At 36.7% G+C, this 25,034-nt stretch overlaps 1 protein-coding gene across 6 annotated transcripts in view; it reads right to left on the bottom strand.

Annotated features, from left to right (window-relative positions):
* Window positions 1-13,470, bottom strand: part of GRM1 (glutamate metabotropic receptor 1) — a 381,899-nt gene extending 368,429 nt beyond the window's left edge. For 4 of the 6 annotated variants that reach the window (XM_073219716.1, XM_073219719.1, XM_073219721.1 and 1 more), the window contains exons 1-2: window positions 13,342-13,448; window positions 10,868-11,886 (exon numbers count right to left, since the gene is read on the bottom strand). In XM_073219716.1, the coding sequence (XP_073075817.1) occupies window positions 10,868-11,567 (700 nt within the window). In that variant the 5' untranslated portion in view covers window positions 11,568-11,886; window positions 13,342-13,448. Of the gene's footprint in view, window positions 1-10,867; window positions 12,697-13,341 lie in introns of those variants that run through there. The other 2 variants (XM_073219717.1, XM_073219718.1) reach the window with 2 other exon arrangements.
* Window positions 13,471-25,034: the final 11,564 nt, after the last annotated feature.

The following is a 25,034-nucleotide window of genomic DNA, read 5'->3' as shown; positions in this document are numbered from 1 at the left end:
TTTCTCACCCTAGAGAATGTTTTCACTTACAAGCGCACCTGTCTAGCTACCATTCCCTCTCTCACCTTCCATTCTCAGCCTCCAGCAACAATGCTATGTACCTGTAGCTTCCTCTTCCTGCCGGCCTCTGCACTTCCAGTGAGTTCATAAACTTAGCAATTCTAGGGAAGGCAGAAGCTAGGAGGCAGCAGAGGCTGTTGGTACAGAGAACTGTTTCCGTAGCCCTCCCTTACCTGACAGCCTGGTGTTTGTTGCTGTGCCCTTCCTGAAACTCTCCCTCCCTTAGCTTCCATAATGTCTGTTTTGTTGCCTGGTTCTTCCTCTTTCTCCTTCAGTTTTCCAACTTTTCCTTCTCCTGCCCTTTTCTGGGCCCTCTTTCTGATTTTCACCTTCCTCAAAGTTCTGTCCTTAACTCTCTTTTCCTCTACATCACCTCCTGTGGCAATCTCATCCACTCTTGTGGCTGTAACCAAGCTGTTTGCTGACAAATCTCCAATCTACCTTTCCTTCCAGATCTTTGGCCTATGGTATCTCTTGACTTTCCTTTCTCATAGAGACCTCAAATTCAGCCAGCTCATAACTCATGTTTTCCCAGTCTCTGCTTCCTCTTTTATTGCCTATTTGGCTGTATGAAATGGAATCCTGGGAGTCATTCTAGACTTCTCTTTCTTCTTGGTCCTCAGAATCAGTCAGTCACTAAATCCTAATCTCCCTACTAATGGCTGTCAAATCCATCCTCTCCTTTCCATCCCCATTGACACTTCCTTTAGTGAAGCTCCCATCCATCACTTGACTAAATTGATTAATAATATTGGCTTCTTCTTCGCCATTCTTCAACTACCAATGGCCTGCCAGCTTGTCTCCTAACTTCCAATCTGACTCCTTTTCTTACTCTGCCCTCTCCAAAGTTTTCAGGGTACCCTTTCCAAAGTAAGGATTTGACTGTGTTTCCTCGCTGTTTAAAATTCTATACTGGCTCACCATGCTTACAAAATAGAACCTAAATTCCTTGGCTTGAGAAGCCTGTCCCTTCAAGAGGTAAGCCTTTCCTCTCTTTTCAGCTTGATGCTTCCCTACTCATTTTCCCTGAACATATGTTCCAGAATCTGTGGTATATTTAGAGTTCCCTGAGCATACTTTATTTTCCATGTCAATACTTTCACTCATATTCACAGTTTTGTGTCCTCCTCTTATTCTTCTACTGGAATGAACTTCAAATGCCACCTCCTTTGTAAGGCTTCTATGAGGTTTCCTCACCTCTTTCCCTGGCTGAGCAAAGCTAGTCACAGTTCTCTCCATTACCTCTGTAATTCATCCCTACTCCTATGGTTGCATTTATCTAACTGAATGGTAATCAATTCTTGAGAGAGGGATTATAGTTCATCCCTCTCTGGTCTTGGATGACTATAGCAGAGGGCCTGGCTCAGAGCAGGTGCCCACTAAACATTTATTTAACTCAAGACAGGGATTTGAACATGTCTTCTTTTTTACCAGCAGGGCAATACCTGTTGACCAAAAAGTGAGAATAATGAGGTGCATTGATTCATCTAGGAAAAGAGGATATTATTTGTTTACTGTAAGTTTTTTCCACTGTTTCAATATCTTCATATCACTTTTAAATTCTATTGTAAACAATTTCCTCCTTGAACATCCTGTCAAAATTTTTTTACTGATCTTTTTTGTTCAACCCTTTACAAAGTAAAAATTAAAATGTGTTAAAGTACCACAGAGAACAGAGGAAACTGCCTGAGAGTAGCCAGCAAAAACTACAGAATAAGTATCCAGCCAAAGGGCTTTGACTTAGGCCACTTGCTATGGATGCAAAAGCTATGAAAGAAGAGAATGAGAAGCCGAAAGTGCTGCTCAAAGTTAGCAGATCAGCAAGATATATCTCTTCTCTTTATTTGCATATCCTCATCCCAGAACATTCCTGTCTTTACATCACACAGTGCACCTTGACTAAGCACATCTTATTTAAGGTTAGAATAGCCTGACAACAATAAAGACATCTTACACTTAATTATCTCTATAAAAGGCAGTGTCTCATCTCATCTGTACAATAAATTTAAGAGATTGCTTTTGTAAATTTTACCCTGATGGCTCTCTAAATGTGGCTAATTCCATGAATCCTTTGGGTCAATCCTATCCCTGACCCCTGAAATTCAACCTTATCCAACCTTTTCTAATTTTCTCATCCTGGTCTGCTACACACCACCCCTGATTACTCATTGCAGAGATGCTACCATAGATCTGTCTGAGCAAATTCGATCTTCCACTCTTGACCACAGCCCTTCCAGGGATGGAATCCTTTCTCCTTTCATTAAAAAAAATATGCTCCTTCTGATATTCATTTTTTTGCATTGAAGCAGCTGGGGAAAAAGTGACAAACTTATAATCTCCTCAACTAGAGTTTTATGTGGAGTAAATACTTCAAGTTAGAGGTACATTTTCTCTGAGAAAAGAGCTTTATTACGAGATAGTAATAAACATAAATATGGAAGTAAAGTTGGTCAGACCCAAGGGAGAAATCAGATCAAGTAAGAAAATGGCTTGATCTGGACTTTCCAGGGAAATATGGAGAGGAGGTGAGTTGGGAGCAAGATAGGTTGAAGAGAAGTGGCCTCTATTGTTCAGAGGCTTTCTACTACTTAAGAGTTCAGAGATAGAACTGTTCCTGTTGATGTCAGGGTCCAGACTGTGATCAGAGTGGTGGTTTGATGAAATGAAAGCAAAGGACACAGAATTGAGGAAAGTGAACTTAAGGATAGGTATTAATAGTTCACACACAGGAATGTTGGGATCACCCAAAAGTAGGACAAGAGTTAACATTGGAAGAAAGACTATAAGCCATGAGAATGAGTTTTCAGTGACAGAAGAGTCTCCTGGAAACCAGTAAGTTACAGCAGCAAAATCGGGAAGTGTGTAGAGGATGATATAAACCTCACAGAAGAGAGGATGTGTGTGATTTAAAAACAGACAAATGAGCAAACCTTGGTTTACTCTTAAACCTTGGTTTAAGAAAGTATCTAACACAAAGTTGAGTTAGTCCTGGCTTTGTCACAAACAAATTATATAATGTTGCATGAGTCTTTTTATTTCCTTGGGACTTTGTTTTCTCATTTATAACATGAGAAATGTTCTTAAAATCTCTAGCACATGTTCACTTTTATCTTAACCATGAGTTTCATTTTTATCTTATGTTAGTAGGTTGTAGGGTCAAAAAATCCCCACCTGGTTAACTAATTTCATTCACTTGCTCCATATTTATCAACTAAGAAGGGCTAATACCTCAAATATCCTTTCTTTGGCAGCAGTTTAGTAAAAGCAGGTGAAAGCTAGTTTACATACCATCTCCTTTTCCCTGAAACACTGCTGTGAGGAAAATAACATGGTAGTGGTTATCATTCCCATTCTACAAAGAAATCTGTGATGAACATCCTAGAGTCTTTGTGCATTTATTTTTTAAGTGACTAAATGTGCTTTTTTGTAACACATGAGCCTATAACTACTGATATATTTTTATGCCTCTTCCAACAGACTGTGGGACCCTTGAAGATAAAATAATTAATAGTAGTAATAATAAGAGTTATTGGTCTTTTAATTTAAGTGTTCTTAGCACCAAAACCAGTGTCTGACACATAATAGACATGCCTTTCAATGAATAAATGGTCATGTCTCCATTAGAAAGCAAAGAACTGCTCCCCAAAATCTTTTTGTGCTTCATTTACCAATTAAGGCTTCTAATTGAATCATTTAGATAACTGCCTTGAATCTTCAATTTGTTGGCATGAAGTGACCAAAAGAAGATAGTGCTAAAATTGATTAAAAAAAAAAGGATTTCTGATTGCCAGCTTTCTGTTTGAGCCAATAAATTCTCTTTGTGAAAACATTAATGCTGTATTTGGTGCCATAATATTTGGCCTTAAATTTAAGAAAGCAAACTTTCCATGAGACTGAAGGAAATGAAAATTACAATTGCTTATGTAAATTAAGACTTCAATGTTGTAGACATTCATAGAGAACAATCAGGCATGAAAAATAAGTAGAAGTCACAAATATAAATTACATAAATATTTCTACATAAATTTTAAATCTAATGATAGCTCTTTGATGAAAAACACAGCCACATCCTTTTGACAAGCCTTTATGTCTCAGCTTGACACTGATTTTCAACTATAGCTTCTCTGAAAACTGACAACCTTCTCCTACTGAGATCTTGCTTCCCATCTAGTATCAGAGCAGGCAATAGGAGCTGTAAATGCTCACTAAATTATTTTGTCATCTGCGGTTTCCCAGACCTCTGGGGTCTTACTCAGGGCATGCTGAAAATCTCCTTGCAATGACACTACTACAGCCACTGCTCAAAACCTTGTTAAAAATCCATAAAACAGTCATTGAATATTAGCTCCATAGATGACGAGGAGAAAAATTTTAGTGCCTGAGGAAGAATGGAAACTGCCAAGCCACATGAAACAAACATAAAACTAAAGTCGCTGCCACCATCTACCCTATGCAAGTTAGCTACTTATAAAATTTGTTCCAAAGTTAATGAAATCACAAGGTGATTGTCAGCAGGGCAGAAGAAATCAAGAATTGTTTTAAGCTTCTTCAAAATAATAGAGGTGTCTCTTTTCTTTAATGTTTTGCACATAGTAGCTGTTCAGTAAATACTGATTAAATTAATTAGAAAATGATTTAATCAGGCTAGTTAATATAGGGGAAGAAATAACAAAGATAGAATCTCAAAAAGATGGGTATCTGGGGCATTTTTTGGTAGGAATAAACGGCTTTATATTTTTCAACAGGCTTCAAGACTACCACTGTATCCCAGCACATATAACAGTTATTTGTAATGATCCCTGCATATATTCAAGAAAAGTATCTATTAAAGGCAGCACTCTCTTTAAAAGAAGTCAGAGAACTATGTAATACAGTTTGCAAAGATCACCTTGTAAAGTGCTTAAAATTTATATCATAGGGAATACAGCCAATAACATTGCAAAAACTTTGTATAATGACAGAGGATAAGTAGACCTAGCAAGGTGACCACTTCATAATGTATAAAAATATCAACTCATTATATTGTACACCTGAAACCAATTTATTGTTTTATGTCAATTACAATTAAATGTTTTTAAATGTTAAAGCTGGAGTTTAAAAGAACCAGCTCTCAAGTACCCAGGTAAATCAGTTAGAAAATCAAGGTTCTGTGTAAACAAGGTTTTCTTTGGATGTGAACAATTTTTTTTTAATCACAAAAAGCTATCCCTTTTCTTTTGTCCACACACCCACTCTTACTAATAATGTGCTCTTAGCCAAACTTCACATCAAATGGAACATAGTTAATCTTAATCCGTGCTATTTTAACCTAAAGAATCATGGTTTTTAAACATTTTTATTACAGGCCTCTTAATTACACCAAAATTTTCCTCACACTCCGGAACTGACTCCTCTTTGTCCCTAACTCTTTGCTCCATCACATTCTGCCACAAAGTGTTCCTTTGGAGCACCTTTTATTCTTTCTAGTTATTTTAACAGCCTAATATCTAGAATTCTGCAGAAATGAACCTTTTCATAGCCACTTTCCTCCCACCACCATCCAATGGATCTCCCCTACACATTTAGGTAAGAATTCACTTTCTTCTATCTTCAAATCACATCAAATTCTACTTGGACATATCTTTCTTGAAACCAAAACTCTCTGGCACATGCTTCAAAATTTCCCATGTTTTGTCCTTCATTTTGCTGGAGAGTCACAGACTCACAGAATATGATTCCTATCTTTATTTTAGCTCCTGGCCCATAGCCACCACTCCAGCCAAGATGACCTGCTTACCTTATCCCCCATGGGGATATGCATACAGCTATTTCTAACTTTTACAAATGCCACATTTAAAACACAAATCACTAATCACAAGCCCCTTTTCTCTAGCTTTTTTCTACTTACACTCACCAATACTTTCAGTGTTCCCTAAACATGTATAAACTCTTGTTCCTAAATATTTATGCCATATGATTCAATTTTACCTTTTTAAATTTGTTTCACATGTGTTCAAACTGTACACCTCTTATACTGTAAAGTACTTAGTAACTGAATTCAAGTCTTCAAATTTCTTATATACAGTTTTGGGTATATTTTATCTTCACTCTAAGTAACTGAATTCAAGTCTTCAAATTTCTTATATACAGTTTTGGGTATATTTTATCTTCACTTAGAGTTGAATATTTGTTGTGATGGCTTTTCATTTAAACTGTTTTATTTATTTACTTATCTATAAAGTGGTACAGTATGTAGTGGAAAAACATACTGTGAAGGGAATTGATAACAGGCTGAGTAACTACCAGAATTAGCAGGGAAGCAGTTTGCTGGTGATGGGTTGTAGGACTTTTTACCAAACCCTCTCTTACTCAGTTTTAATGTGTATAATTAAATCCTGAGGACATAGAGCTGGTTCTAAGATGATGTTAAGGTGAATCAAATAATCAAAATCTCAGAACTTACTGATAAGGCAGATTTAAGCTAAGGATCTCACATTTAAAAGGAAACAAAAACAAAGCCTCTTCTTAGATATAAAACAATAATAGTAATAATAATAACAACAATAATATTATTTTATATTCTAGCATTAAGGGAAGGAGATATGGCCTAGTAGCATAAAAAGAAAGTTTTTAAATAGACTTTTGGATTCTAATTTACCTAATATCTATGATGATGAGAGAAGTAAAAACTAGAACATATGGATGGAGGAACAGGTAATGCATGGCATAAAAGAGACAGGATTCACTGATGACAAATATCACATGGAAAAGGAATTTAAATTATTTTGGATGATTCCCAGTAATTGGTAGAGAATTGGAAATTTCTAGGAGGGGGTCATTATACAGAAAAACTGACCAATAGATTAAATTTGGCTTCTGAATTTAAGTCCTATGTTCTCCCACTCTCACCAGAAACCCAAGTCACAATTAGGAAATTTAGAACATGTGGAAGCTATTTCTGCAAAGATGGTACAGTGGTGTTTTAAGCATCTTTAATTGGCTGGCTTTAATAAACTTTTGAGACATTCCCATTCCTTATATTGTGATAAAATAGAGCAAGTTATTAAGGTAACTTATTGTGAAGTAATTTGGAATCAAGATAAGACAGACATAGAGAAAGTGCTGATACAAAGATAGAAAATATGATATATAGTAGAAATAAAATTCTTATATGTAATTTCATTAGTTAAAGTAATGGCTAACTGATCTATTGATGACTTAAGAGGATTTTTCCTCTAATATCATTAGACTTTTTAAAGTAAGTTTTATATAAAATGGAAAAAAATCTTCTAAAAAAAGATAATATTTGGAAAAAAAGCCCAAATAGGCCAATTTCATATAAAATATAATTGTCAAAAAGAAATACCACAGTGCAAACATAATTGTAACAAAGGGGTACCTTATAGCAGTATCACCCATAATTATATCAGTATTCATGTGACAGTATGATACAAAATACTAAGAGAGAAAGACTCATATGAAAATGTATCCAATCAAAAAAACAAGTTGAAATTACAAAAGCAAAGAATATTCTTTATTGGATTTGTCTGATGCTTTGAATTTGATCAACTAGGATTATTTTTAAGTATTGTTTTATACAACCTTTTGAAATGATAGATTTCATTTTTTTATGTGGAATCTGCATTTTATCAGAAGGTTGGAATATGGTGTCCTTGGCCGAGATAGTCTTCTCAGAGGTAGGCTATTTTTGTATTCCATGCTTAGCATATTTAAAGACACACATTCCAGGTGAGCAGCTTGCTCCAATGTGCACTCAATTCTTATTTGTGGATAAGGCTCTATTGATTCAGCACCCACCTTTTGACAAATCCTATTTCAATATTCCCCTAAGGAACCAGTCCTGAAAATTTTCTGGAGAGCCTATGCAGGCAACCTCATGTGCACTGATTCTCTTTTGTCAGGTAAACTGACAGTTGTCATGGCCAGAGGATGAGTGTGGCAGAAATAAGGTGGCAGAAGATTGAAAAGTATGTAAAACAATATGACAAGTGAGTTCTAGCTGGTAAAAACAACAAAAATAGAAAACAGAAAATACATCCAAGCTTAACTTCAATATAAAATGAAATAATGAAGGGATATAAAAACAACTGAGACATTCAAAGAATAGAATGCTCCATCTATGATTTTTAAATTCATCAAAATTAACCATAGACAGGAAGGTATACTAGTCTAGTAACTTAGTACTTTTGATGTTAAATATTTTAGGCTAACTTCTAATATAAGAAATTGTGTTGAAAATTGACTAGAGAATGGCCAATTTGAAAAGGAGAGGTGAAGGTCAATGGAGGTCCCAGAATTTCTAAGGTCCATATTGTTAAGATCCAGACAAACCGGGCTTCCTTCCTGAAGAGTGCCCAGATGGCAGAGACACTGATATGTGGTCTTAGCTGCTTTTTGACAGGGAACTGTCACCAGTATGTGACCCTATCATCTGAAGGCAGGAAAATTACTAAATGATGCAAGAAAGTGCCTGCAGGCCAGTACACCATGGGTTCTTGAGAAACAGGAGGGCAGAGTCTCAGGAAAATGAATTTTCAGTTGGAGCTCATACCAAGGAGGCTGTCATATATCTTTGCAGAGAAAAGAAAATAAAAGCAATTTAGCTTCCACAAATACTATGTCCAATAGGACAAGAGACAAATTCTCTCTAAGAAGATATGAGGTCATATATAAAAGGCAAGGTGAATGGCATAATTTCTTGGTAATAAAATATACACAAAGTTAGCTCTGAGTCTCTTCTATGAATGCAGTGTAGTCTGGAATCCCCTACTGTAACAGCATGGAGACATCTTTGCCACCAGTCAGAAGGCAGAAAAGAAACAAAGCAATCCAAACTAATACAAGGGTTAAATTTTAATATGACCCCCTTCTTCAACAAAACTGGCAAACACAAGTCTAATTAATTTTCCAAAAGCATGATTCTAGTTGTCAGAAAGCAACCCACTATTAGCAATTATTTTTAGCAAAATGATGCAAATGGAAAACAGATTGAAGAGGGGAGTGGGATCTTTAGTCCTCTCCACCCCAAAAATTAAATGATGTTATAATAAAATATGGAAAATAAAACTACTCTAAAAATGATGTACTAATACTTCTTCTTGAAGGAAGAATTTATACTTCTAATATCTATAATCAATTACCTAGCTCAATGGAGGGAAAATTATTAAATATTTAAGTAAGTCACTCTAGATTTTGCCATTCCTTTTTAGAAAGATCTCTCTAATGCTGATAATTAACACATTTTTAACTTGTGCTTTCAAGATGTTCCATCTAAGCACCAGAGGAAACTGTATTAAACATTAAAATGTAAGAAATCAACATTAAACATTAAAATGTAAAGGATTAACTTCTGAACTTAAATTTGTGTCTTAAAAATTTATACAAGAGGTGTGCTGTTCGCTGTTAAAAATCAAGATGCAGAAACATGAGTCAGCTATTAAAGTCACAATATTGCAGCAAAAAGTTTTTTTTCCAAAAGCAAACTCTGAAATTCTAATGTATAATTCTACATTATTTTTGTTTGTCCTGGAAACTCTGCTCCCTTTATAAGTCAAAGTAACAGTTTTCATTAATAATAATCATATGACCACTTCAGTAAAAATGCTTCTTAATTTCTATAATCAGACTTCACACCAGTAACTGAATATTGTGTGACTGTTAAAAGAACATGAAGTCATTCCTATGGCCTTTCTTTTAATAATTTGATATTAAAATATGTGAATGCACTAATACCCTCAAGATCTCTTCCATATGCCAGCATATACATGTGAATTGTCCTAGACATTAATTTATAACCAGGGTCTCAATTTCTTCATAAATCTAATGAAAGAGTTAAGAACAGATGACTCAAAAGTCTCATTTTATCCAAAAATCTATATAGGCTAAGATGAGGAGAGCAAAGAAAATCTTTATATAAAAAATTATTTGAAAGTTCATTTAAGACTCTCTAAAAATCTAAGTTTTTAACCTTGGATAACTCTATTTCATTTTTAAACCTGATGTCTACTATCCTTTTCTTACCAATTTATAATTGCCTAACTTAAAACTCTAATGAGAGAAGTTATTTGTCTTTGTGTCTGGTCTTTTTTACCAGAAACCAAGTCTCAGATCCAAGAGGGCATCAGTTACTTCTCATAAAACAATATAATTCTTGGCAAGGAGTGAGGGTATCTGGACAATTTTAGCATATGTTGTGGTAAGAAAGTACATAAATGACCTGAATGTTTTACTTTTTCTCTGTATCTGAGGGGCAACGGAATTTAAAATAAGTTTCTCATATCCTGAGGGAGATGACTGCATTAATCCAATATTCCCAGGTTAGTTTTAGATGTGTGAGGAGGGGCACAGTAGGACAAAGACAAGATAAAGCTTTCAAGTTCAATTTAGGGGACAGATTAATTTTTCTAACTATTCATATTGGATCGGTCTATTAACCTTGGGAAATCATAGCAGGTCACTTAAGGATAGTATAACACTTTGGGCAAATAAGCCTTCCAAACACAAACTCAGAATATGAGGGCAGACATCTAAGTCCAAAACTGCAGTTGGATACGTACATGGGGAGTTTGTGTCTATTCCACTTCTACTATCCTCAGAAAGATCAGAAAGACTATGGGACAGTTTTCTTACACTATGATTATGGAAGAATGAGAATAAAAGGCAATGCCTGGGTAGGTGTGTGCTACAAAAGGTAAAGTCTGCTCCCCACAGTGCTAGAAATAAACAAGGAGGATGCTATGATCCCAAGTGCACATCATGCAATGCCCTGGCTTTCTGGATAACTTTCTATTCCAAATGCAATGCCTACCTTCCGTGTGGACTGCAGAGACATAGGTCCAGTTGTAACGTTTGACTATGTCAAGCATCGCCCTCGCTTGCAAAGTGTCGGAAGGGACAACTCTGAGGAAGTATTTGTACAAAGTTTTGTCACTCAGGTCGATGCTTGTGGCGGAATATGCGATCTGGGGGATGTCGAAGAGCTGAAGCAGGTTCTGCACTTGGATGGCTACGGAGCTGGAGCCCGGGCCGATCACGCCCGCAATGGGCTTCTTAGTCCTGCCTAGGGGGAGGGACTGGCCATCAGGCAGGCACCGGTTGAGCCCATCCTTGTCATCTCGAATGGAAATCAGGGAGTCCCTGATGAACTCAATGCTCTGCTCCAGAGCCACGGAGGAGTGCCAGCAGGAGTCCCGGATCTCACTGCCCAGGGTAATGTTGGGCAAGAGGACTGGGTCCGCGTTGATCTTATCCAATGTGTGGAACATGGCCTCCACCCTCTGGATACCATACTGCTCCCTGATCTCCCCACACTTCCTCTCGGGCACCTTCTCGGCTGGAGGCTGGTGATGGACTGAGAAGAGGGCCCCAATGATGACATCTCCGTCCATTCTGGCCACTGAGCGCTGAGAAGAGGCTCCCGCCAGCAACACTTTCCTGTCGGGGCCTCTGGAGAGAAGGGACATCTCTAAAAAGATCGCTGGGAAGAAAACCAAGAGGAGCCGGACCATCGTGCTGAGGACGCGGTGCACAGCCTGCCAGCCGCGTTCGCACGCCGGTCCTGCAGCCGGCTCTGCAGCTCACCGCGTACGCGCCCGACGCCTGCCCCTCGCGGCTGGGTCCGCTCGCCGACACCGCCGGTCCAACACCTTCGCCGCCTGCACTCCCGCCTCCTTCCCCTCCGCCGCCTCCTCCTGGTCCTCCACGACCACCTCCACGCCCTGGAGGCGTTTCTAGGATAATTCGAGCCCCCCTTCTTCACCAGCGCATCAAGGTAAATTGATGAAGAGCACAGTGGGTGTCTTGGTGGCAGCAGTGAATTGGACGCTGCTGACAAAAGAGGAAGAAAATCAAAACTGCGTTACCATAGACTCGTGTCAAAACTTGGGGGGCAGCGATGTTAATAGTTGCCGGGTCCGTTTGATTTCTGCCTCATGATTACCTGCTGGAGGAACAATTGGGAGGCAGCTCTGGTCACGATGGTCACGACGGAAGGTGGTGTACTTTGCCCCCAGTGTCCTTAACCGTCCGGGAGGGGTACAGCTCCGCCGACCTGCCCCCTCCTCCAGCTTGGTCTCCCCAGTCCCCAAATACCCCTTACGCTCACTGACTTGAGGGGGATGAAGGGGTAAAAAGGAGAGGAGGCACTAAGTCTTCCAACCTAAGAGAACTTTCCGGATTTGAAAACATCAACTTTTCCCAGAAGAAATTTGGAAACTCATTATGAAGGTGGAAGCAGTACTTCAAAGTGAACGGGAAGGAGTGTACCTTTTACTATAGCTTTGAGAGGTTTAAGAGACCCTAACATACAACCCAAGTAGTAAATACAAATTTGCCAGCTTGAGGAAATCCACACTAGTTACTAAGGCAACGCCTGGTAAAGCCTCCGCCTGTCGGAGTTAGTATGTCTACCCCTCCAAGTCCCCCAACCCCCCAAGTCAGGTTTACAGTAGATGTTCAGGGAGAAAGGGTGCAGATAAGGTAAACTGTTTCCCGCAATGGAGGATGGAGGGAAGTGGTGGGAGGGTCCCGGGAGGGTCCCCTACACTCGCCTAAATCAGGTTCTTTGGCTGCTGAGCATAGTTGCTGGAAAGGGAATCGAGGTGAGCTTCCCGACTGCTCCCGCGGCGGCAGCTCAGCCCTGCCGTCTTCAGAACCCTGGACAGTGCCCCAGTCCAGCGGCGGGGACATTCCCCGTAGGACCTGGAGGGGACGCTTTGACCAGCGAGTTGAAATTCTTTGGCAACCCTCCACCCCCAGCCCCCACCACCGACTTCTCTTTCAACCCCCTCCCTGCATTCTTTACCCAGATATACACGCGCGCACGCACACACACACACACGCACACACACACCCCTCGCCTCCCCACCACCCCTCCACCCTTTCTCTTCGCCTTGCAGCCAGTGCTCCTGCAGGTATATTCAAACCCGACCGCGTCGGGGGCAGAGGCGCCAAATCTCAGCCGCCTGCGGGGCTGAAGTTGGCTCCCTCTCTTTCCTCCCGGCTCCCTTTCTCAAGGTGAGAGTCTGACGAGAAAGGAGCTGAGGGAGCAGGCGGGGATCAAGAGCACAGGAGGTGAAGCAGGCAGTAGGAGGAAGGTAACCCAGGCATCCATGGGTCCCAACGCTTCCCGGGGTTGCTGGACTGAAATAAACAGGCGAGGATGCCCCCAGGACCAGGAGGAAAATCCCAGAGATGGGGACTGTGTCTGGCACTGTGGGTGGGTTTTACCGCTGGAAGGTGTCTGCTCACCTGGGTCTTGAAGAATTTGGACTTGAGACGTACCTGAGTCTGGGTAGACAGCGCTATGGTCCCCGGGCCAGAGCGCCGCGGCCACGCTCGGTTCGCAGATGCCTCAGCTCTAATCCAGACGGTGCAAGGATGTGATCTGGGCTGTACACTAGTGCCCTCTTTCTTCAGCACTATTTCACCGCAAGGAAAAAAGAGGGAGGGGGGAGGGAAAACATTAAAAAAAAAAAACAGGTCATCCAAGGCTCTTCTATTATCTCATGCATAAAAATCAGTCGCTTCATGGAGGGGGTGGGGGAAGAAAAACTAGGAAGAAGTGAGGAATATTAATTCCTTTACTACCTGAGTGTTCTGAAAGATACTGCCACACAAATAAATATCTGGTGGAAGGAGTGGGGAACCACTCAGGCTGCTTTAGATAGTTATTCCTTATATATATTTCAAGGACCCAAATACATTTTCTGTCCCTGTAAGTCAAGCCCCTACTGAGGGAAACAGAGAACATATGCAAGTGTAGACATTTAGAGAAGTCTCTATTAGTATTTTGCTAGGGAGAGAGGCAAGCAGCTGCATGGGGTGGCAGCAGGGAAAAGGGGCATGCACACCATGAATCAAGGTAAGCCAAAAGAAGAAAGGCAAACCTTGGCTGCATTTTCCAGGTCAAGATGTAACTAAATTGAGATGAGAGTCAGGTCACATGAAAACACTGAAGTGAAAAACACTTACTCAAATTCCTCCCAGGCTGCCATCACTCTCCCCACAGGTCTACAGTGTTGCTTCTTTCTGTGTGAAAAGTGGAAGTTAAATCACATTCCTCTGGGAACATGTTGGCTGAGCAGAATGTGTCCCAGCTCTTCAGAGGGGAAAGACAAGTGTCAGTGTGCCTTTCCACTCTGGTTCAAAGCTTTCTAAATTGTGTCATCTGCAAAAAAAAAAAAAGAGAGATCAGCTTATGTGGGTCCTTTTACAATCCACTTGCTCATGTCACCATTATTCTGTGGATTGGTGCCATGTCAGGCTAGCAGGCACAAACCACATAAGGCAGCTTTAAATACTCTTTAATGTGTTCCATGAAACTTAGAAAAAGAATGTTTCTAGTCAAGAACTGAAGCTCCTTGCCATTCTGGTTCTGCTATTTCTTCCCCAAGTGTCAAATTGTTCTGGATTTTTCTTAAACAACGTAAAGAAGATACGATTTTTTTCCCACAAACAATGCATTGAACAGGTATACATCCTTTAGACCTAAAATATCTTACTTCTAGAAGTACTCATATGTTCACTCAAGGAAAATAGAAAGGGATATGTTTCTGTCTTCACACAGAAGATAAATTATTCTCTGCCTGTACTCTGAGAAAGATGTCTGCTCAAGAAGGGCAAGCCAAAGGTATTCACAGCATCCCATAGTATCTCACTTCCTCTAATAGACATTTAAGTTCCATTTTAGATAATGCAATTCTAGTAAGATAAACCATAAACATGATTTTCATGTAATATTTCATAATGCAGTGTATGTACACAGATTTCTGTGCATATAAAAACCATTAAAAATATGACTTGGCAGGATTAGAGAAAGTAATGTCTCTGAAGTCCACATTTAACTACAGTGGGTTTTCCTCAAAGCTGTATATTTTTAATATATTGTCTTGATGCCATTTAGAAAAGATTCTTCTAATGAAGGAATAATAAAATGTTCAGATTTATTTGTTCTCAATACAATCCAAGCAAAAACATTCAGGCTGGCTGGAACAAGTTATTTTAAAGAGAAAGAACTTAGGTAATCAGAACATAGATTTATATATATGCATAAATTATATATTAGAGGTGTTAAGGAAAAAATTAATTTCAAATGCATTGATTTGAAATTATCAATTAAGTTTCTTGGTAATTATTTAAGACTGAACTTTAGAAGTTGCCTTTAGGAAATAAGGCAAGAAGAAGACCTTGAGAAAGAAGACAAGATCATCCAAATATGCTTCCAAATATGATTTCTCTTCCTGGAAGTTAAGACTTTACCAAGTCAGGCAGGATGTAATACACATGCAGACATTTAATGGAATGTTCTATTAGTACGATTGAAGAAAATTACTGAAAGAATGACTAATATACAAATTCATGAGTATACTAATCTACAAGAGTTCAAACGAAGTTAAAGGTACATGAACCCAGAAGTGCTGTCAGTATGAATAATTATTCATTGCTGGTAGGATGGGATATTACATTCAGCATGTGATTTGTAGCTGGGTAGAAAGTGTTATGAATATTTCAGTTTGGGAAATCTATTTAAAATAAAATACAGTGAAGAATACCCAACATATTATCTCAAGATGATGATTTAATGTGCTCATTATCCTTATATGGAAATATAACAAATTTGTGATCCACTCTCCTTAGAAATGTGTGAACAATTTTTCAATGTTGTTCAATCATAAAAGACACCATACAGGAACTGGCCTATATTATAAATGAGCAAAAGGATGTAAAATTTTCCATGTAAAATCAGTGTGAAAATTCATACTCTTCTTACCAAGAGAAAGGTAAGAAGTGAAAGAGAATAAGATTTTTTTTAAAAATAAAGAAATGGTAATTTAAGCACATATTCAGTATTATAGGGTACTCTAGTAGGTGATTTAAAACATAAAGATTGCACAGTTGTCAGAATATGGAAGTGAAGTATACACAAGAGGTAATAAAATCATAACTGAAGAGGTAGTACTGACTGAAAATAGAAATTAGATCAAAAAAGGTCTTTGTAGAAAACGGATTTGTGGAAAATTGACATGTAATGTATTATTAAGGGAATATAATTATGTTCAAGTAAATCAATGTGGAGGGCAAATATCATGCTTTTCCATAAAATACCATGCTCCATGGACAATTGATTTAATCTAGTGTCACATTTCTTACATTCTTGTATTTAATTTATAGGTTCAGCAAGATAATTCAAGCCCCAGTGGGAATTTCCAGATTATGTATCCAATTTGGCTGTGTACATTGCCAAAATCAAGAAGGAAATTGCTGTATGTTCATTGACTTTATGTGCAGAAGCAAAGGCAATAAAAATAGTAAAATAAAACCTTTTTTTCAGACACTCAAAACATTTTTATAAAACATGGTTGATTAACAAAGTAAAAAATTTTTTAAACTGAAATAAGACAAATTTAATACATATTCAATTGCTTTATTGGTCTGATTAATTAGGCTTTAACTATTATGCAGAAATAGGACTAAAAGCATCAGCTTCCATGAACAATTAGAAATCATCAGTGGCTCTGTGAAGTCATGCAGATGGACTGGGAAACATAAATTTGGCCACATACTTTTTTGCCACAACTGTCCAAATATTTATTTTAAAAGTACTAAAATACAATTGAGATAAGGCAAACACAGTTTTCTGGAAGCACAATGAGGACCACAGTTATTGTCTGCTTTATTCCCTGCTGTATCTTCAGTGTCTGAAACACTGTCTGGTTCAAAATAGGTACTAAAACAATTGTTGAATAAATGAATGGATACATTTCCCCCAAATACTAAAAATGTCATCTTGTTTTAATGCCTTTCTTTAAGAAGATCAAAGCCATGTAGTTCGCAGATGTTTCTAATTTACTCTTCAAATAATGAAGGACAGCAATTATTTTGCAACTATTTCTCAAGTGCGAGTAACTAGCTTAATTAGTATTAAATTATTTAGAATCATATTTACACAACAAACTTTATTTCACTTTCACTTGAGGTACTGAAAATTGTTCCAAATGTGAAGAAACCATTTTTATTACTATACTGCATGTGTTAGCCAATAGCAAATGAAATTTAGAAATTTTGTAAAGGTAAAAAGAAAATAATACATAAGAGAAAGTTAATCTTTATTCAATGTTGTGACTATATGATTTGAAAATAACCATTTGAAAAGATCCTCAGAACTATCATATGAGATGTGCAAAATAGGCATATTGTCCAAGTCCTATAGATGGGAAAAATTGAGGCACTAAGAATCTGTTCCTTGCTTGAACTTAAGTGAACAAATTAGAGGCAGTGCTACATCGTACTACCCATATTCCAAATTCATAAGTTGATAAAAACCAACCATGTGAACTTAGCTAAGTCTTATTTATTTTCATTTTTTCCTTAAGCTTTAAACTGATGCTCTCTTCTCAGAAAATGCTTAGATAATGACAAAATGAATTTGAATTCCTTTCCTTTGGATGTTTCATCGGTTGAGGGCATATGCATTACAGGTGATCTATTTACTTAAAATAGGCATCTTTTATAACAGTTCTAATAACGTCAGTAACCTACTTGCACAGTCTCACAGTCAACTTTTGAACAATTAAACAAAAAGTATCTAAGTTTTCAGATTAAATAAAAATCTTCATTAGAAAAGTTTTATCTTACTACAGTTTCACCTATACAACAAATTAAATTATTATTACTGTTTAAACAGCAATATATTGTACTCTTGCTTCACTGTAACAGAAAATCTACAACATAGTTTTTATCTCTCCAGCATACCACCAAAATAGTGATCTACCTAAAGCACAGGCACTTTTCCTTTCAACTGTGTAGTTCAAAGCCTACAATATATCCTAGCTGCCAATAGAATAATGTCTAAATTCCTTAACATGGCACCTAAAGTCCATTGACTGGGGAAAGGAGTTCATGGATGCAAAATATGGTAACTATTCATATCCAGGCCCTTCCATTCCCTAAAGTGGGAAAGACAAAAGTGAGAAGCTGATTAGAGAATGAGAACTCTGATTTGAATATGCCCAATGAGTTATCAGAAAAACGAAATTATAGTTTTGAAAGTTTTTCAGGTAATTCTGCTGTGATCCTTAACTGAAAGCCACTGATAAATTTCATTCCAATCTCCTACTCATACTTTTCCTAACCAAATAAAACTAGCATTTTCCTATTCCTCAACTCATACCTCTCACTCCATGAAAAAAATTGACCAATCTTTCATTTCTGTTATATGTACATACTCATCCTCAAAACTTCTTTCAAATTCAAGTTATCCATGAAAGCTTCCAGTACTGAAGGAAGTCATAAAAAAGAGCTTATTTAGCACTTTTATATGTTATGACTTATTGTAAAATAATATTACTGATTTTCTTAATTTGTGTTTTACCTGGTCTCATTCATAATTGTTGTGATCAGTTTCAAAATAGTGACTTACTACAATTATATTGCCATTAATAAAAATACTTTTGGGATAGTTATGAAAGCTTTTAATAAATAGCCATGTATTATTTTTAATATCATTAATTATAGCAAACAATCATCTTTTGAGTGCAGGTTTAATTTTCTGGGGATGGACAATTGTCACCAAAATTCTTAAATAATAAAAAGTAATCAGTATCCTGAAAAGAGAGAACTGTGACTTGCTCACAATTCAATCTCCAGAACCTAAAATGGTAGTTGCAACCCAGTAAGTATTTGTTGAAAAATGGATGAACTTTGGATCAAAAATGAGGCATGCTTCTGCAGTACTTACATTTCCTTGTATCTAAAGGCAGTTCTGAAGAGTGGCCCCAAAAAGATTTGAGCAACTGCAAAATCATTTACTTTCTGAAGGAAATAACAATCACATGGATATGAAATATGCGACTATTTTTTTAATCATCAATTTTTTTGGTCACATCTTCTGCACAGATTCATTCTGATGGTTATTTAAGAAATTATTGAAATCTTAAATTGCATATACTATTGACTAAATTTTATTTTTAAATAGCATGCCAAAGCATGTATGCACTAAAAAAGACTGAAAGTAAATTACATTGCAATATTAACCATTATTAGCTATAGAAGATAATATAATGGATAATTTCATTTTTTTCTAAATTCTGTCCTAAAATTTCTGCATTAACATGTGTTAATGTATTAAAATATTGCACTAAAGTAGAAAACAGTTACCAAATATCTTCTAAAACTGATGGATTCAAGAAATCAAAGTTTACTAAGTCACAGCTGCTATCTTCTGATACCTTATCCACCATCTAAGATAGGTAATAAGAATTCCATTGGATACAGCAGACACCATAGTGAACAAGATACAGCCCTGGTGTCCAGTGAGAAATACTGTTGGTATATAACCAGAATATGCATGCAAACTACCATAATAGGAGAAACCCAAAGCACTATAGGACCATGTGGGAGGAATACCCATCTTCAAAGATCAGGAAAGGCTTCCCAGAGAAAGTGACACTGAAATGAAGACTGAGAGACAAGCAGGAGTTACTTAGGTAAAGAGGGGATGAGTAACCAGAAAGATAGTCTAGGCAAAGAAACTGAAATAGCCCAAAAATAAAAGAGTGTGCTGTTTTGAGGTAATTATTAATAGTTTGGCAAAGCTAAAGCAAAATAGTGCAGGGTGGGGGTAGAAGTAGGCAACTTCTTTGAGAGAAAGACATGATGAAGGGTTTTATAAACCACATTAAGGCATTTGGAAAGATGGCAGCAAATAGCTGTAGTAAGGTTGAAATTGGTGGGGAAAGGATAAATAACACCATTATATTTAAGATTTGGAAAAGTAACCCTGATGAAACTGAAGAGAAATTATGGACCTGAAAATGCATGAAACAAGGAGAATAGTATAAAACCTGCCAGACTATACTTGAGGTATGAAAGGATATCTTAGAACACTAAGATATTTTAAATGCACTAGTCATAAAAGAAAAAAATTGAGAAATTGCACTTCATCAAAATTAAAAACTTCTGTTCCACAAAAGACATCCCTAAGAAAATGAAAATACAAGCAACAGATGGAATATATATGACAAATGTAGACATAAAGATGTATGTGGCAAAGGTCTCACGTCTAGACCATGCCCAGAATGCCCACAAATCTATAATAAAATTCTAATAAGTCAATTTTTTTAATGAGCAAAAGGCCTAAATAGCCACTCTATGCAAATAAAAAAGATATACAAGTGATCAGTACATATGTGAAAAGGTGCTCAACATGATTAATGAGCCATCAGGGAAATACAAATTAAATTCCCAATATGATACCACTTCAACACATAAGATGGTAAAAATAAAAGACTATAAAGACTGAAACCACCAAACAGAGATAAGGAAATCAAGCAAAGAGAAATGACATAAATTGCTGATGATCCATCAAATCTGGAAAAATGTTTGATGATTTCTTGTAAATTTAACATAAACCTGCCCTATGATCAAGCAACATGGTTACTCCTAGATATTTACCCAAAAGGAACAAAACATATGTCCACAAAAGGACTTTTATAAGAATGCTTATGTATATATAGCAGCTTTGTGCATAATAGACAATAACTGGGAAACAACTCAAATATCCACAAGGGAGAGGATAAATAAATTATAGTGTCTTCATAGAACAGAACACTGTTCCTCAGTAAAGAAGAACAAATTACAGATACATGCAACAAATGGATGAATCTCAAAAACATTATTTTGAGTAAAAGATATCAGGGTACATACTGTTTGATTCTGTTTATATAACATTCAAGCACAGTCACACTCATCTACACAATAGAAATGGATGAAGTGGGAGGATTAACTGGAATGGAGTGAGAAGGAATTTTCAGAAGTGATAGAAATATTCCACGTTTTTACTGAAATGCTACTTATGCAGGTATATACATTTTTCAAAACTCTGGAAATTATACACTCAAGATTTGTGTATTTTACTGTATATAAATTACATTTCAATAAATTAGTTAATTAAAAAAGAAGTTGTTGCAAGTAATGTAGAGTCTTGATTTTTCTAGCTCCAAGCCTTAGAAACCTGTTATTCCAAAAGAGTTGTGGGAATTGCAAAAAGTAGTTATATAGTAATAATAATGACAATGAGGAGTTGGGGTGGTGATAGTGATGATATAATAATGGTTGCAGAAGAGAGCCCAGGGGTAAGCTCTAATAAACTCCAAGTGACTGAAGGAGGAAAACCCATTAAAGGAGAACATCAAGAGAAGTATGAGACAAACTTGAATGGTAAGATATTAAAGATGCTAAGAAAGAAGAGAAGGAATGGGTAATTTGTGCTAATGTTCCTAGAACAAATAAATTAAAATTAGAACAAAAAAGTGACCCTAGATTTAGCAACATAGAGGATATTGGAGGCCCTAGCAGGAGCAATTGTGGTTAAGTGTTGGGAGTAGAAGCCAGACTGGAGTGGTTTGAATAGAGATACAGAACAACCAAAGAGAATTTGCAGACTATTTTTTAGAATTGATAAGGGAGTTCTGCAAAGGGTCCAATCCAAAACTAACTTTTTCCCTACATACTAAACAAGTAACAGAAAAAATCTAATCAAAAACTGCTTTTTAGATCTAAATGAAAGAGGCAAATTGAACACATTATGCTTGCTGTTTCCCCAAGGATAAAGGGAAAGGAGAATTTAGTCTACAAGAATCAGGAGAAAGAGTAACAAATAGGCCTAACAGTATTCTTCTGTGGCTCAGGGATTACAAGGTAAATCCTTTCCCTCCTGCTTCGTGGATATTGTCAAATTCAGCAAATATAGCCATGACTATAACAGTGAGAAAGCGTAATTCATCCTCACAGGGAGTAATCATCTTGAGGAAATAGGACTCATGCTCTCCGACAAATTTTTATTTCTGTTGGCTCCAATCTAGCCGACCTCAAATGTCATAGAATACTCACAGTTTACATTTTGATTGGGATTAGGTTGATTTCCAAAGTTACCTTATTTCAAAAAAAAATCTGTGACAGGTGCCCCTCATTCTTCCCTGACAATTACTGTAAATAAGACTAACTCTTCTCATGTTCCTGAAGCAATTGAATCCGTAGGTGAAAATTGATCTCTTGTAGCAGAGAAGAATAAAAGTAAATGTTAACAGGGACATTAATGGAGACATGGAAATTTTGTAGGCCATGATTTCCAATCTATGCCCTGCAATATCCAAGAATGTCTCCAATTATCTTTTAGAGATTGTGGGGGACATTAATTAATTAAGTAGGTTAATTTATCAATTTTATATTCTCACAAAGAAATAAGAAAATGTAAATTCCAGTATAGTTGCATACTTAATAATACCATAGTTAATTAAAAGGTAATTTAAATATTGTAAGAAAGTGAGATTAAATGAACTGGATTCATTGTAACTTCAAAAATTACTAGTCCTAATTCAATATTAGATGTTTCAGTACCTGCATAGGGAGACTTGTGATGCACATAGCACATCTAAGCAGGCCTAATAATTTGCTAAGTTTTATAAATCTGGGGATTAGATTTCATAGAGGTATCTTCTACTTTGAAGAACCGTGAGTGTCTTTCAATTAATAAAGAGTTCAATCTTCCATGAGACTTTAAAGGACATAGTATATTTCTAAGATAACTTTAAAGCAGATCCCTCCAGCCTGAATCACAGTTAATATTCACTTAACACATCTCTCCACTGTCTTCATGAATGTTGCTCTTATTCCTGCCTCTTTGTCTCAGGCTTGCTTCTCCTGCCGTGCCAATCTCATCCACCCAAGAAAGCCCAGCTCCAATTTCATCTCCTGCTTGAAGACCTTCAGAAAATATTGATTGGCACTGATTGTTGCCTTTTCTCATCTCTTATGAACTATGTCATTTACATTCCAAAGAAAGTATGTGTGTTGTACATGTCTTACATTATCAAGAAGAAAGACTAAATAATTCTTGAGTTTAAGAGTCATATCTAATTGTATTCTTGTAACCTATGGTATGGATCCATGCACATAATAGATTCTCTTTTATATATGTTCATTGAAGTATAGTTGATATAAAATATTATGTTGGTTTTAAGTATACAACATATTGATTCAACAGTAGTAATAGATTTGCGATAAAAGCATGCTGTGTTGAAAAATAGTAAGAAAGAGAGTTCTGAGAATAGCATGGGAAAAAAGACCTAAAACTGGAATACAAGAGATTTCTAGGTTTCCTTTGGCTTAAGGAAGTGGAACAGTTTTTAAGTGTTCCCACAATTAAGGAGCTTTTATAAGGATTCCTAATTCCTTTTCCAAACAACACTTGGCTTCATTGTGAAGTTGGGTTCTCAACTTCTGACTCAAATTCAACCAGTTATTTCACTTTTAGCTTTGATTCTGTAACTACACTGAGAATTCTATTTTTCCTTATCTCTCTGTAGGGATAATTACCTTGTAAGTGATTTGATGAGTCAAAGTTTTAATAGCACTTTGAGGAAGAGCCTATATAAAGGTGCATCTTCATTGATGTAAATAATTCACAAATAACATTTTTTATTGGCTTTTAACTTGCTTCCCTTACATATGGATAAACAAATGCATATATTACCAATTGACTGATGTATTAGCATTTTACCACAACAGAAATATTGAACACAGTGAAAAAGAAAATACGTAATTTGAGTTATCTATTAATAGAAAACTGATTTCAAAGCTGATTACAAACAATAAATTAGTTACGCATATTGCACTTGAGTTTGTCTTTTATATAATTTCCTGTATTTTATATACATCTATTCCTAAACTATCAATATATACACCTCAAATGATCAGTAACTACTATTATAAAATATTGTCTTGAAAAATATTTAGTTCCAAAGCCAGATTCATTGTCAGAGCATAAAAATCCAGCTCTGAAAGCTACAAAATGTATACACTATGAAAGTAACAAAAGAAACTCGTTCATATATCCCTATTAGATTATTTCTAGTTTTGCTCCACAAATAAAAGCGAGGTAACTCTTTAACATCTTTTAAAGATACTCAGTGTTAATAGTGTAGTAGTTTTCCTCAAAGAATCTGAAAGACATTTCTTTCAGATTCAATCACAGAAACAGAATAACATGAAAGCACAAAAGAAACAATACATCTCAAAATTTTAGAGCTGGAAAAGGCCTAGTTGATGTACAAGCTGAGGACCAGTGGCATGTGACTGAGCTTTCAAGTGGCAGAACCATAGAATGTTAATTACCTGACCCCAAGCAATGCTTGATATTTCTCTCTTGATATTCCACTGATTCATTCATTAAATAAACATTGAGTACTATATATGCCAAATGACATACTAAGTGTGGAGGACAAAAAGTGTAAGTGCTTACTTGTAAGTTCTTACACTGTCCAGTACAAGCTCCTTTACTGGACAAGTTCTTAGCTTTCAGAGAAGATAAACATTAAACATAATTTGAAGTCGAATGGGGTAAATGCTTATAATGCAAAAGAGGAATGAGCAACTAATTTTGCCTAGGTCTTGGGGAATCAGGTAATCCTTTTATAGAATGGCATTTAATCTGAATCCTTAGAGGATAAGGGCTGCTGTGACAAATGAGCTTCAAACTTGTTAACTAAAAACAACGGAAATCAATTTCCTCACAATTCTGAAGACCAGAGTCTGAAATAAATGTGTTGGCAGACTTCGTTTGTTCTGCAAGTTTTGAGAAAGAATCCATTCTATGTCTCACCCCCAGTCTCAGTGGCTGCATCAGGTCAGACTGCCTCTTTCTTCACATCATATTCTACTTTGTGTGTTCTTTCCCCTTCTCTTTTCTTATAAGGAAACTTGTCTTTGGGTTTAGGGTCTACTCGAACCTGGAATGATCTTACCTCAAGATCCTTACCTTAATTACACTTACAATGACCCTTTTTCCAAATAAGATAACCTTTACAGGTTCCAGACTGACATTTCTTATGAGGCCACTATTCAACCCATGCTAGAGACCATTGGGATTTCACAGCTGAGAAAGCTTTCAAGGGTATTCTGAGAAATAATGACAAATA

Source organism: Manis javanica, chromosome 13 (assembly GCF_040802235.1).
Source record: "Manis javanica isolate MJ-LG chromosome 13, MJ_LKY, whole genome shotgun sequence".
NCBI lineage: Eukaryota > Metazoa > Chordata > Mammalia > Pholidota > Manidae > Manis > Manis javanica.
This window is presented reverse-complemented; position numbering and strand designations above follow the sequence as displayed.